Here is a 15,797-nt window from a genome sequence, read left to right on the forward strand (position 1 = left end):
GAGCTTCTCTCCCTTCTCCTCACCACACTGCAGCCTCCACACGAGCTTCTCTCCCATTCTCCTCACCACCCTGCAGCCTCCACACGAGCTTCTCTCCCTTCTCCTCACCACACTGCGGCCTCCACACGAGCTTCTCTCCATTCTCCTCACCACACTGCAGCCTCCACACGAGCTTCTCTCCCGTCTCCTCACCACACTGCAGCCTCCACACGAGCTTCTCTCCCATTCTCCTCACCACACTGCGGCCTCCACACGAGCTTTTCTCCATTCTCCTCACCACACTGCAGCCTCCACACGAGCTTCTCTCCCTTCTTCACACTGCAGCCTCCATACGAGCTTCTCTCCATTCTCCTCACCACTGCAGCCTCCACACGAGCTTCTCTCCATTCTCCTCACCACACTGCAGCCTCCACACGAGCTTCTCTCTCATCTCACCACACTGCAGCCTCCACACAAGCTTCTCTCCATTCTCCTCACCACACTGCAGCCTCCACACGAGGGTCACTCCCTTCTCACCACACTGCAGCCTCCACACGAGCTTCTCTCCATTCTCCTCACCACACTGCAGCCTCCACACGAGCTTCTCTCCATTCTCTTCACCACACTGCAGCCTACACACGAGCTTCTCTCCCTTCTTCTCACCACACTGCAGCCTCCACACCAGCTTCTCTCCATTCTCCTCACCACACTGCGGCCTCCCCACGAGCTTCTCTCCATTCTCCTCACCACACTGCAGCCTCCACACGAGCTTCTCTCCCTTCTCAGCACACTGTGGCCTCCACATAAGCTTCTCTCCATTCTCACCACACTGCAGCCTCCACACGAGCTTCTCTACCTTCTAATCACCACACTGCAGCCTCTACACGAGCTTCTTTAGATTCTCCTCACCACACTGCAGCCTCCATACGAGCTTCTCTCCCGTCTCACCACACTGCAGCCTCCACACAAGCTTCTCTCCATTCTTCTCACCACACTGCAGCCTCCACACGAGCTGCTCTCCCTTCTCCTCACCACTGCAGCCTCCACACGAGCTTCTCTCCCTTCTTACCACACTGCAGCCTCCACAAGAGATTCTCTCCATTCTTCTCACCACACTGCAGCCTCCACACGAGCTTCTTTCCATTCTCCTCACCACACTGCAGCCTCCACACGAGCTTCTCTCGATTCTCCTCACCACACTGCAGCCTCCACACGAGCTTCTCTCCATTCTCCTCACCACACTGCAGCCTCCACACGAGCTTCTCTCCCTTCTCAGCACACTGCGGCCTCCACACGAACTTCTCTCTCATCTCCTCACCACACTGCGGCCTCCACACGAGCTTCTCTCTCATCTCCTCACCACACTGCAGCCTCCACACAATCTTCTCTCGATTCTCCTCACCACACTGCAGCCTCCGCACGAGCTTCTCTCCCTTCTCCTCACCACACTGCAGCCTCCGCACGAGCTTCTCTCCCTTCTCACACCGCAGCCTCCACACGAGCTTCTCTCCCTTCTCACCACACTGCGGCCTCCACACGAGCTTCTCTCCATTCTCCTCACCACACTGCAGCCTCCACACGAGCTTCTCTCCCTTCTCAGCACACTGCGGCCTCCACACGAGGTTCTCCCCATTCTACTCACCACACTGCAGCCTCCACACGAGCTTCTCTCCCTTCTCTTCACCACACTGCAGCCTCCACACGAGCTTCTCTCCCTTCTCTTCACCACACTGCAGCCTCTACACGAGCTTCTTTCCATTCTCCTCACCGCACTGCAGCCTCCACACGAGCTTCTCTCCATTCTCCTCACCACACTGCAGCCTCCACACGAGCTTCTCTCCCTTCTCTTCACCACACTGCAGCCTCTATACGAGCTTCTCTCCCGTCTCCTCACCACACTACGGACTCCACACGAGCTTCTCTCCATTCTCACCACTGCAGCCTCCACACGAGCTTCTCTCCATTCTCACCACACTGCAGCCTCCACACAAGCTTCTCTCCCTTCTCCTCACCACACTGCGGCCTCCACATGAGCTTCTCTCCCTTCTCACCACACTGCTGCCTCCACACGAGCTTCTCTCCCTTCTCCTCACCACACTGCAGCCTCCACACGAGCTTCTCTCCATTCTCCTCACCACACTGCAGCCTCCACACGAGCTTCTCCCTTCTTCTCACCACACTGCAGCATCCACACGAGCTTCTCTCCCTTCTTCTCACCACACTGCAGCCTCCACACGAGCTTCTCTCCCTTCTTCTAACCACACTGCAGCCTCCACACGAGCTTCTCTCCATTCTCCTCACCACACTGCAGACTCCACACGAGCTTCTCTCCCTTCTTCTCACCACACTGCAGCCTCCACACAAGCTTCTCTCCCTTCTTCTCACGACACTGCGGCCTCCACAAGAGCTTCTCAACATTCTCCTCACCACACTGCAGCCTCCACACGAGCTTCTCTCCCTTCTTCTCACCACACTGCGGCCTCCACACGAGCTTCTCTCCCATTCTCCTCACCACACTGCAGCCTGCACACGAGCTTCTCTCCCTTCTCACCACACTGCAGCCTCCGCACGAGCTAATCTCCCTTCTTCTCACGACACTGCGGCCTCCACACGAGCTTCTCAACATTCTCACCACACTGCAGCCTCCACACGAGCTTCTCTCCCTTCTCCTCACCACACTGCAGCCTCCACATGAGCTTCTCTCCCTTCTTCTCACCACACTGCGGCCTCCACACGAGCTTCTCTCCCATTCTCCTCACCACACTGCAGCCTCCACATGAGCTTCTCTCCCTTCTTCTCACCACACTGCGGCCTCCACACGAGCTTCTCTCCCATTCTCCTCACCACACTGCAGCCTCCGCACGAGCTTCTCTCCCTTCTCACACTGCAGCCTCCACACGAGCTTCTCTCCCTTCTCACCACACTGCGGCCTCCACACGAGCTTCTCTCCCATCTCCACACCACACTGCAGCCTCCACACGAGCTTCTCTCCATTCACACCACACTGCAGCCTCCACACGAGCTTCTCTCCCGTCTCCTCACCACACTGCAGCCTCCACACAAGCTTCTCTCCATTCTCCTCACCACACTGCAGCCTCCACACGAGCTCTCCCTTCTCACCACACTGCAGCCTCCACATGAGCTTCTCTCCATTCTCACCACTGCAGTCTCCACACGAGCTTCTTTCCATTCTCCTGACCACACTGCAGCCTCCACACGAGCTTCTCTCCCTTCTCACCACACGAGCTTCTCTCCCTTCTTCTCACCACACTGCAGCCTCCACACGAGCTTCTCTCCCTTCTCACCACACTGCAGCCTCCACACGAGCTTCTCTCCCTTCTCCTCACCACATTGCGGCCTCCACACGAGCTTCTCTCCCTTCTCAGCACACTGCGGCCTCCACACGAGCTTCTCCCCATTCTACTCACCACACTGCAGCCTCCACACGAGCTTCTCTCCCTTCTTCTAACCACACTGCAGCCTCCACACGAGCTTCTCTCCCTTCTCACCACACTGCAGCCTCCACACGAGCTTCTCTCCCTTCTTCTCACCACACTGCAGCCTCCACATGAGCTTCTCTCCATTCTCCTCACCACACTGCAGCCTCCACACGAGCTTCTCTCCATTCTCCTCACCACACTGCGGCCTCAACACGAGCTTCTCTCCCTTCTTATCACCACACTGCAGACTCCACATGAGCTTCTCTCCCTTCTTCTCACCACACTGCAGCCTCCACAGGAGCTTCTCTCCCTTCTTCACACTGCAGCCTCCACACGAGCTTCTCTCCATTCTCCTCACCACACTGCAGCCTCCACACGAGCTTCTCTCCATTCTCCTCACCACACTGCAGCCTCCACACGAGCTTCTCTCTCTCATCTCCTCACCACACTGCAGCCTCCACACGAGCTTCTCTCCATTCTCCTCACCACACTGCAGCCTCCACACGAGCTTCTCTCCATTCTCCTCACCACACTGCAGCCTCCACACGAGCTTCTCTCCATTCTCCTCACCACACTGCAGCCTCCACACGAGCTTCTCTCCCATTCTCCTCACCACACTGCAGCCTCCACACGAGCTTCTCTCCATTCTACTCACCACACTGCGGCCTCCACACGAGGGTCTCTCCCTTCTCACCACACTGCAGCCTCCACACGAGCTTCTCTCCATTCTCCTCACCACACTGCATCCTCCACACGAGCTTCTCTCCATTCTCACCACACTGCAGCCTCCACACGAGCTTCTCTCCATTCTCCTCACCACACTGCAGCCTCCACACGAGCTTCTCTCTCATCTCCTCTCCACACTGCAGCCTCCACACGAGCTTCTCTCCATTCTCCTCACCACACTGCGGCCTCCACACGAGGGTCTCTCCCTTCTCACCACACTGCAGCCTCCACACGAGCTTCTCTCCATTCTCCTCACCACACTGCAGCCTCCACACGAGCTTCTCTCCATTCTCCTCACCACACTGCAGCCTCTACACGAGCTTCTCTCCATTCTTCTCACCACACTGCAGCCTCCACACGAGCTTCTCACCATTCTCCTCACCACACTGCAGCCTCCACACGAGCTTCTCTCCATTCTCCTCACCACACTGCAGCCACCACACGAGCTTCTCTCCCGTCTCCTCACCACACTGCAGCCTCCATACGAGCTTCTCTCCCGTCTCACCACACTGCAGCCTCCACACGAGCTTCTCTCCATTCTTCTCACCACACTGCAGCCTCCAGACGAGCTGCTCTCCCTTCTCCTCACCACTGCAGCCTCCACACGAGCTTCTCTCCCTTCTTACCACACTGCAGCCTCCACAAGAGCTTCTCTCCATTCTTCTCACCACACTGCAGCCTCCACACGAGCTTCTTTCCATTCTCCTCACCACACTGCAGCCTCCACACGAGCTTCTCTCGATTCTCCTCACCACACTGCAGCCTCCACACGAGCTTCTCTCCATTCTCCTCACCACACTGCAGCCTCCACACGAGCTTCTCTCCCTTCTCAGCACACTGCGGCCTCCACACGAACTTCTCTCTCATCTCCTCACCACACTGCAGCCTCCACACGATCTTCTTTCCATTCTCCTCACCACACTGCAGCCTCCGCACGAGCTTCTCTCCCTTCTCACACCGCAGCCTCCAAACGAGCTTCTCTCCCTTCTTCTCACCACACTGCGGCCTCCACACGAGCTTCTCTCCATTCTCCTCACCACACTGCAGCCTCCACACGAGCTTCTCTCCCTTCTCAGCACACTGCAGCCTCCACACGAGCTTCTCCCCATTCTACTCACCACACTGCAGCCTCCACACGAGCTTCTCTCCCTTCGCTTCACCACACTGCAGCCTCCACACGAGCTTCTCTCCCTTCTCTTCTCCACACTGCAGCCTCTACACGAGCTTCTTTCCATTCTCCTCACCGCACTGCAGCCTCCACACGAGCTTCTCTCCATTCTCCTCACCACACTGCAGCCTCCACACGAGCTTCTCTCCCTTCTCTTCACCACACTGCAGCCTCTATACGAGCTTCTCTCCCGTCTCCTCACCACACTACGGACTCCACACGAGCTTCTCTCCATTCTCCTCACCACACTGCAGCCTCCACACGAGCTTCTCTCCATTCTCCTCACCACACTACGGCCTCCACACGAGCTTCTCTCCCTTCTCACCACACTGCAGCCTCCACACGAGCTTCTCTCCATTCTCCTCACCACACTGCAGCCTCCACACGAGCTTCTCTCCCTTCTCACCACACTGCAGCCTCCACACGAGCTTCTCTCCCATTCTCCTCACCACCCTGCAGCCTCCACACGAGCTTCTCTCCCTTCTCCTCACCACACTGCAGCCTCCACACAAGCTTCTCTACATTCTCCTCACCACACTGCGGCCTCCACACGAGCTTCTCTCCATTCTCCTCACCACACTGCAGCCTCCACACGAGCTTCTCTCCCGTCTCCTCACCACACTGCAGCCTCCACACGAGCTTCTCTCCCATTCTCCTCACCACACTGCGGCCTCCACACGAGCTTTTCTCCATTCTCCTCACCACACTGCAGCCTCCACACGAGCTTCTCTCCCTTCTTCACACTGCAGCCTCCATACGAGCTTCTCTCCATTCTCCTCACCACTGCAGCCTCCACACGAGCTTCTCTCCATTCTCCTCACCACACTGCAGCCTCCACACGAGCTTCTCTCTCATCTCACCACACTGCAGCCTCCACACAAGCTTCTCTCCATTCTCCTCACCACACTGCAGCCTCCACACGAGGGTCTCTCCCTTCTCACCACACTGCAGCCTCCACACGAGCTTCTCTCCATTCTCCTCACCACACTGCAGCCTCCACACGAGCTTCTCTCCATTCTCTTCACCACACTGCAGCCTACACACGAGCTTCTCTCCCTTCTTCTCACCACACTGCAGCCTCCACACCAGCTTCTCTCCATTCTCCTCACCACACTGCGGCCTCCCCACGAGCTTCTCTCCATTCTCCTCACCACACTGCAGCCTCCACACGAGCTTCTCTCCCTTCTCAGCACACTGTGGCCTCCACACAAGCTTCTCTCCATTCTCACCACACTGCAGCCTCCACACGAGCTTCTCTACCTTCTCTTCACCACACTGCAGCCTCTACACGAGCTTCTTTAGATTCTCCTCACCACACTGCAGCCTCCATACGAGCTTCTCTCCCGTCTCACCACACTGCAGCCTCCACACGAGCTTCTCTCCATTCTTCTCACCACACTGCAGCCTCCACACGAGCTGCTCTCCCTTCTCCTCACCACTGCAGCCTCCACACGAGCTTCTCTCCCTTCTTACCACACTGCAGCCTCCACAAGAGATTCTCTCCATTCTTCTCACCACACTGCAGCCTCCACACGAGCTTCTTTCCATTCTCCTCACCACACTGCAGCCTCCACACGAGCTTCTCTCGATTCTCCTCACCACACTGCAGCCTCCACACGAGCTTCTCTCCATTCTCCTCACCACACTGCAGCCTCCACACGAGCTTCCCTCTCATCTCCTCACCACACTGCGGCCTCCACACGAGCTTCTCTCTCATCTCCTCACCACACTGCAGCCTCCACACAATCTTCTCTCGATTCTCCTCACCACACTGCAGCCTCCGCACGAGCTTCTCTCCCTTCTCCTCACCACACTGCAGCCTCCGCACGAGCTTCTCTCCCTTCTCACACCGCAGCCTCCACACGAGCTTCTCTCCCTTCTCACCACACTGCGGCCTCCACACGAGTTTCTCTCCATTCTCCTCACCACACTGCAGCCTCCACACGAGCTTCTCTCCCTTCTCAGCACACTGCGGCCTCCACACGAGGTTCTCCCCATTCTACTCACCACACTGCAGCCTCCACACGAGCTTCTCTCCCTTCTCTTCACCACACTGCAGCCTCCACACGAGCTTCTCTCCCTTCTCTTCACCACACTGCAGCCTCTACACGAGCTTCTTTCCATTCTCCTCACCGCACTGCAGCCTCCACACGAGCTTCTCTCCATTCTCCTCACCACACTGCAGCCTCCACACGAGCTTCTCTCCCTTCTCTTCACCACACTGCAGCCTCTATACGAGCTTCTCTCCCGTCTCCTCACCACACTACGGACTCCACACGAGCTTCTCTCCATTCTCACCACTGCAGCCTCCACACGAGCTTCTCTCCATTCTCACCACACTGCAGCCTACACACAAGCTTCTCTCCCTTCTCCTCACCACACTGCGGCCTCCACATGAGCTTCTCTCCCTTCTCACCACACTGCTGCCTCCACACGAGCTTCTCTCCCTTCTCCTCACCACACTGCAGCCTCCACACGAGCCTCTCTCCATTCTCCTCACCACACTGCAGCCTCCACACGAGCTTCTCTCCATTCTCTTCACCACACTGCAGCCTACACACGAGCTTCTCTCCCTTCTTCTCACCACACTGCAGCCTCCACACCAGCTTCTCTCCATTCTCCTCACCACACTGCGGCCTCCCCACGAGCTTCTCTCCATTCTCCTCACCACACTGCAGCCTCCACACGAGCTTCTCTCCCTTCTCAGCACACTGTGGCCTCCACACAAGCTTCTCTCCATTCTCACCACACTGCAGCCTCCACACGAGCTTCTCTCCCTTCTCTTCACCACACTGCAGCCTCTACACGAGCTTCTTTCCATTCTCCTCACCGCACTGCAGCCTCCACACGACCTTCTCTCCATTCTCCTCACCACACTGCAGCCTCCACACGAGCTTCTCTCTCCCTTCGCTTCACCACTGCAGCCTCTATACGAGCTTCTCTCCATTCTCCTCACCACACTGCAGCCTCCACATGAGCTTCTCTCCCGTCTCCTCACCACACTAAGGCCTCCACACGAGCTTCTCTCCCTTCTCACCACACTGCAGCCTCCACACGAGCTTCTCTCCCATTCTCCTCACCACACTGCAGCCTCCACACGAGCTTCTCTCCCTTCTCACCACACTGCAGCCTCCACACGAGCTTCTCTCCATTCTCCTCACCACACTGCAGCCTCCACACGAGCTTCTCTCCATTCTCCTCACCACACTGCAGCCTCCACACGAGCTTCTCTCCCATTCTCCTCACCACACTGCAGCCTCCACACGAGCTTCTCTCCCTTCTCCTCACCACACTGCGGCCTCCACACGAGCTTCTCTCCATTCTCCTCACCACACTGCAGCCTCCACACGAGCTTCTCTCCCGTCTCCTCACCACACTGCAGCCTCCATACGAGCTTCTCTCCCTTCTCACCACACTGCAGCCTCCACACGAGCTTCTCTCCATTCTCCTCCCCACACTGCAGCCTCCACACGAGCTTCTCTCCATTCTCCTCACCACACTGCAGCCTCCACACGAGCTTCTCTCCATTCTCCTCACCATACTGCAGCCTCCACACGAGCTTCTCTCCCATTCTCACCACACTGCAGCCTCCACACGAGCTGCTCTCCCTTCTCCTCACCACACTGCAGCCTCCACACGAGCTTCTCTACATTCTCCTCACCACACTGCAGCCTCCACACGAGCTTCTCTCCCGTCTCCTCACCACACTGCAGCCTCCACACGAGGTTCTCTCCATTCTCCTCACCACACTGCAGCCTCTACACGAGCTTCTCTCTATTCTCCTCACCACACTGCGGCCTCCACACAAGCTTCTCTCCATTCTGCTCACCACACTGCAGCCTCCACACGAGCTTCTCTCCATTCTCCTCACCACACTGCAGCCTCCACACGAGCTTCTCTCCCATTCTCCTCACAACACTGAAGCCTCCACACGAGCTTCTCTCCATTCTCCTCACCACACTGCAGCCTCCACACGAGCTTCTCTCCATTCTGCTCACCACACTGCAGCCTCCACACGAGCTTCTCTCCATTCTCCTCACCACACTGCAGCCTCCACACGAGCTTCTCTCCATTCTCCTCACCACACTGCAGCCTCCACACGAGCTTCTCTCCCATTCTCCTCACAACACTGCAGCCTCCACACGAGCTTCTCTCCCTTCTCACCACACTGCAGCCTCCACACGAGCTTCTCTCCATTCTCACCACACTGCGGCCTCCACACGAGCTTCTCTCCCTTCTCACCACACTGCAGCCTCCACACGAGCTTCTCTCCATTCTTCTCACCAAACTGCGGCCTCCACACGAGCTTCTCTCCATTCTCCTCACCACACTGCAGCCTCCACACAAGCTTCTCTCCCATTCTCCTCACCACACTGCAGCCTCCACACGAGCTTCTATCCCATTCTCCTCACCACACTGCAGCCTCCACACGAGCTTCTCTCCATTCTCCTCACCAAACTGCAGCCTCCACACGAGCTTCTCTCCCTTCTCCTCACCACACTGCAGCCTCCACACGAGCTTCTCTCCCATTCTCCTCACCACACTGCAGCCTCCACACGAGCTTCTCTCCATTCTCCTCACCACACTGCAGCCTCCACACGAGCTTCTCTCCATTCTCCTCACCACACTGCGGCCTCCACACGAGCTTCTCTCCCTTCTCACCACACTGCTGCCTCCACACGAGCTTCTCTCCCTTCTCACCACACTGCAGCCTCCACACGAGCTTCTCTCCATTCTCACCACTGCAGCCTCCACACGAGCTTCTCTCCATTCTCCTCACCACACTGCAGCCTCCACACAAGCTTCTCTCCCTTCTCCTCACCACACTGCGGCCTCCACATGAGCTTCTCTCCCTTCTCACCACACTGCTGCCTCCACACGAGCTTCTCTCCCTTCTCCTCACCACACTGCAGCCTCCACACGAGCTTCTCTCCATTCTCACCACTGCAGCCTCCACTCGAGCTTCTCTCCATTCTCCTCACCACTCTGTGGCCTCCACACAAGCTTCTCTCCCTTCTCCTCACCACACTGCAACCTCCATACGAGCTTCTCTCCCATTCTCCTCACCACACTGCGGCCTCCACACGAGCTTCACTCCCATTCTCCTCACCACACTGCAGCCTCCACACGAGCTTCTCTCCCTTCTCCTCACCACACTGCAGCCTCCACACGAGCTTCTCTCTCATCTCCTCACCACACTGCAGCCCCCACACGAGCTTCTCTCCATTCTCCTCACCACACTGCAGCCTCCACACGAGCTTCTCTCCATTCTCCTCACCACACTGCGGCCTCCACACGAGCTTCTCTCTCATCTCCTAACCACACTGCAGCCCCCACACGAGCTTCTCTCCATTCTCCTCACCACACTGCAGCCTCCACACAAGCTTCTCTCCATTCTCCTCACCACACTGCAGCCTCCACACGAGCTTCTCTCCATTCTCCTCACCACACTGCAGCCTCCACACGTGCTTCTCACCACACTGCAGCCTCCACACGAGCTTCTCTCCATTCTCCTCACCACACTGCAGCCTCCACACGAGCTTCTCTCCATTCTCCTCACCACACTGCAGCCTCCACACGGGCTTCTCTCCATTCTCCTCACCACACTGCAGCCTCCACACGAGCTTCTCTCCATTCTCCTCACCACACTGCAGCCTCCACACGAGCTTCTCTCCATTCTCCTCACCACACTGCAGCCTCCACACGAGCTTCTCTCTCATCTCCTCACCACACTGCAGCCCCCACACGAGCTTCTCTCCATTCTTCTCACCACACTGCAGCCTCCACACGAGCTTCTCTCCATTCTCCTCACCACACTGCAGCCTCCACACGGGCTTCTCTCCATTCTCCTCCCACACTGCAGCCTCCACACGAGCTTCTCTCCATTCTCCTCACCACACTGCAGCCTCCACACGAGCTTCTCTCCCTTCTCACCACACTGCAGCCTCCACACGAGCTTCTCTCCATTCTCCTCACCACACTGCAGCCTCCACACGAGCTTCTCTCCATTCTCCTCACCACACTGCAGCCTCCACACAAGCTTCTCTCCCTTCTTCTAACCACACTGCAGCCTCCACACGAGCTTCTCTCCCATCTCCTCATCACCACACTGCAGCCTCCACACGAGCTTCTCTCCATTCTTCTCACCACACTGCAGCCTCCACACGGGCTTCTCTCCATTCTCACCACACTGCAGCCTCCACACGAGCTTCTCTCCATACTCACCACACTGCAGCCTCCACACGAGCTTCTCTCCATCCTCCTCACCACACTGCAGCCTCCACACGAGCTTCTCTCCATTCTTCTCACCACACTGCAGCCTCCACACGAGCTTCTCTCCATTCTCCTCACCACACTGCAGCCTCCACACGGGCTTCTCTCTCATCTGCTCACCACACTGCAGCCTCCACACGAGCTTCTCTCCATTCTTCTCACCACACTGCAGCCTCCACACGAGCTTCTCTCCATTCTCCTCACCACACTGCAGCCTCCACACGGGCTTCTCTCTCATCTGCTCACCACACTGCAGCCTCCACACGAGCTTCTCTCCATTCTTCTCACCACACTGCAGCCTCCACACGAGCTTCTCTCCATTCTCCTCACCACACTGCAGCCTCCACACGAGCTTCTCTCCATTCTTCTCACCACACTGCAGCCTCCACACGAGCTTCTCTCCATTCTCCTCACCACACTGCAGCCTCCACACGAGCTTCTCTCCATTCTCCTCACCACACTGCAGCCTCCACACGAGCTTCTCTCCATTCTCCTCACCACACTGCAGCCTCCACACGAGCTTCTCTCCATTCTTCTCACCACACTGCAGCCTCCACACGAGCTTCTCTCCATTCTTCTCACCACACTGCAGCCTGCACACGAGCTTCTCTACATTCTCCTCACCACACTGCAGCCTCCACACGAGCTTCTCTCCCATTCTCCTCACCACACTGCAGCCTCCACACGGGCTTCTCTCCATTCTCCTCACCACACTGCAGCCTCCACACGGGCTTCTCTCCATTCTCCTCACCACACTGCAGCCTCCACACGAGCTTCTCTCCATTCTCACCACACTGCAGCCTCCACACGAGCTTCTCTCCATTCTCCTCACCACTGCAGCCTCCACACGAGCTTCTCTCCATTCTCACCACACTGCAGCCTCCACACGAGCTTCTCTCCATTCTCCTCACCACACTGCAGCCTCCACACGAGCTTCTCTCCCATTCTCCTCACCACACTGCAGCCTCCACACGGGCTTCTCTCCCATTCTCCTCACCACACTGCAGCCTCCACACGAGCTTCTCTCCATTCTCCTCACCACACTGCAGCCTCCACAGGAGCTTCTCTCCATTCTCCTCACCACACTGCAGCCTCCACACGAGCTTCTCTCCCATCTCCTCATCACCGCACTGCAGCCTCCACACGAGCTTCTCTCCATTCTCACCACACTGCAGCCTCCACACGAGCTTCTCTCCATTCTCACCACTGCAGCCTCCACACGGGCTTCTCTCCATTCTCCTCACCACACTGCAGCCTCCACACGAGCTTCTCTCCCATCTCCTCATCACCACACTGCAGCCTCCACACGAGCTTCTCTCCATTCTCACCACACTGCAGCCTCCACACGAGCTTCTCTCCATTCTCCTCACCACACTGCAGCCTCCACACGAGCTTCTCTCCATTCTCACCACTGCAGCCTCCACACGAGCTTCTCTCCATTCTCCTCACCACACTGCAGCCTCCACACGAGCTTCTCTCCCATCTCCTCATCACCACACTGCAGCCTCCACACGAGCTTCTCTCCATTCTCACCACACTGCAGCCTCCACACGAGCTTCTCTCCATTCTCCTCACCACACTGCAGCCTCCACACGAGCTTCTCTCCATTCTCCTCACCACACTGCAGCCTCCACACGAGCTTCTCTCCATTCTCACCACACTGCAGCCTCCACACGAGCTTCTCTCCATTCTCCTCACCACACTGCAGCCTCCACACGAGCTTCTCTCCATTCTCACCACTGCAGCCTCCACACGAGCTTCTCTCCATTCTCCTCACCACACTGCAGCCTCCACACGAGCTTCTCTCCCATCTCCTCATCACCACACTGCAGCCTCCACACGAGCTTCTCTCCATTCTCACCACACTGCAGCCTCCACACGAGCTTCTCTCCATTCTCCTCACCACACTGCAGCCTCCACACGAGCTTCTCTCCATTCTCCTCACCACACTGCAGCCTCCACACGAGCTTCTCTCCATTCTCCTCACCACACTGCAGCCTCCACACGAGCTTCTCTCCATTCTCACCACTGCAGCCTCCACACGGGCTTCTCTCCATTCTCCTCACCACACTGCAGCCTCCACACGAGCTTCTCTCCCATCTCCTCATCACCACACTGCAGCCTCCACACGAGCTTCTCTCCATTCTCACCACACTGCAGCCTCCACACGAGCTTCTCTCCATTCTCCTCACCACACTGCGGCCTCCACACGAGCTTCTCTCCATTCTCCTCACCACACTGCAGCCTCCACACGAGCTTCTCTCCATTCTCCTCACCACACTGCAGCCTCCACACGAGCTTCTCTCCATTCTCCTCACCACACTGCAGCCTCCACACGAGCTTCTCTCCATTCTCCTCACCACACTGCAGCCTCCACACGAGCTTCTCTCCATTCTCACCACTGCAGCCTCCACACGGGCTTCTCTCCATTCTCCTCACCACACTACAGCCTCCACACGAGCTTCTCTCCATTCTCCTCACCACACTGCAGCCTCCACACGAGCTTCTCTCCATTCTCACCACACTGCAGCCTCCACACGAGCTTCTCTCCATTCTCCTCACCACACTGCAGCCTCCACACGAGCTTCTCTCCCATCTCCTCATCACCACACTGCAGCCTCCACACGAGCTTCTCTCCATTCTCACCACACTGCAGCCTCCACACGAGCTTCTCTCCATTCTCCTCACCACACTGCGGCCTCCACACGAGCTTCTCTCCATTCTCCTCACCACACTGCAGCCTCCACACGAGCTTCTCTCCATTCTCCTCACCACACTGCAGCCTCCACACGAGCTTCTCTCCATTCTCCTCACCACACTGCAGCCTCCACACGAGCTTCTCTCCATTCTCCTCAACACACTGCAGCCTCCACACGAGCTTCTCTGTTTCTTCTCAGGTTCCGCGCTGCGCAGGTGAAAGATTTTCATCAGACGTGTAAAGGTACCCACCAATTAGAAAGCAGACACGTGACACAGACAGCCAATGGAGAGCGGGCGCACATCCTCCTCTGGCTCAGAGTCATTTTATTTTTCCCGCTAGCTTTTACCTGAGAGTCTAACGCATAGAGTGGGCGGGGTCTCTCAGGAGCTTCCAATCAACTAGTGTTACCAGTGATTGACAGAGCAAAGGGCCAATCAAGAACGAGCTGAGGGCTCCGCTGAGGTATATAACGCAGGAGCTACGGGCGGGGCTTGGCTCACAGTAACAGGTGTGGGAGGGGCTAACATCGAACACACCGGAACCAACGGCTCAAACCTGACGAGCATGAGCGAGGTGGCGCCCAGGGGCCCCGAGCAGGCGATGGAGCCCGAGCCGACCGACAAACCGGCGGCAGCCAGAAGCCAGGCGGCCAAGAAAGTGCTGGGTGAGGAGGAAGCGACGGGGTGGCGGGCGTGTCATACATCGGACGACCGGATCTGACCGACGTGTGCGACTGCGGATGTAATATCGTGTCACGTGTGACTGTGTCTAATGTGTGTGTCACCTGCCGTATATAAACGTCATATAACCTAGATACAACGTAATCCTATATATTTATATATAGTGACTGTGTCTAATGTGTCACCTGCCGTATATAAACGTCATATAACCTAGATACAACGTAATCCTATATATTTATATATAGATAGTGACTGTGTCTAATGTGTCACCTGCCGTATATAAACGTCATATAACCTAGATACAACGTAATCCTATATATTTATATATATATAGTGACTGTGTCTAATGTGTCACCTGCCGTATATAAACGTCATATAACCTAGATACAACATAATCCTATATATTTATATATATATAGTGACTGTGTCTAATGTGTCACCTGCCGTATATAAACGTCATATAATGTAGATACAACGTAATCCTATATATTTATATATATAGTGACTGTGTCTAATGTGTCACCTGCCGTATATAAACGTCATATAACCTAGATACAACGTAATCTTATATATTTATATATAGATAGTGACTGTGTCTAATGTGTCACCTGCCGTATATAAACGTCATATAATGTAGATACAACGTAATCCTATATATTTATATATATATATATATATATAGTGACTGTGTCTAATGTGTCACCTGCTGTATATAAACGTCATATAATGTAGATACAACGTAATCCTACATATTTATATATATATAGTGACTGTGTCTAATGTGTCACCTGCCGTATATAAACGTCATATAATGTAGATACAACGTAATC

At 56.0% G+C, this 15,797-nt stretch overlaps 1 protein-coding gene across 3 annotated transcripts in view; it reads left to right on the top strand.

Annotated features, from left to right (window-relative positions):
• The first annotated feature begins 14,771 nt into the window (after window positions 1-14,771).
• Window positions 14,772-15,797, top strand: part of YBX2 (Y-box binding protein 2) — a 23,823-nt gene continuing 22,797 nt past the window's right edge. For all 3 annotated transcript variants that reach the window (XM_077261435.1, XM_077261436.1, XM_077261437.1), the window contains exon 1: window positions 14,772-14,951. In XM_077261435.1, coding sequence (XP_077117550.1) covers window positions 14,852-14,951 — 100 coding nt within the window. In that variant the 5' untranslated portion in view covers window positions 14,772-14,851. The remainder of the gene's footprint in view (window positions 14,952-15,797) is intronic.

The sequence above is a fragment of the Ranitomeya variabilis genome, chromosome 5 (assembly GCF_051348905.1).
Source record: "Ranitomeya variabilis isolate aRanVar5 chromosome 5, aRanVar5.hap1, whole genome shotgun sequence".
Classification (NCBI taxonomy): Eukaryota; Metazoa; Chordata; class Amphibia; order Anura; family Dendrobatidae; genus Ranitomeya; species Ranitomeya variabilis.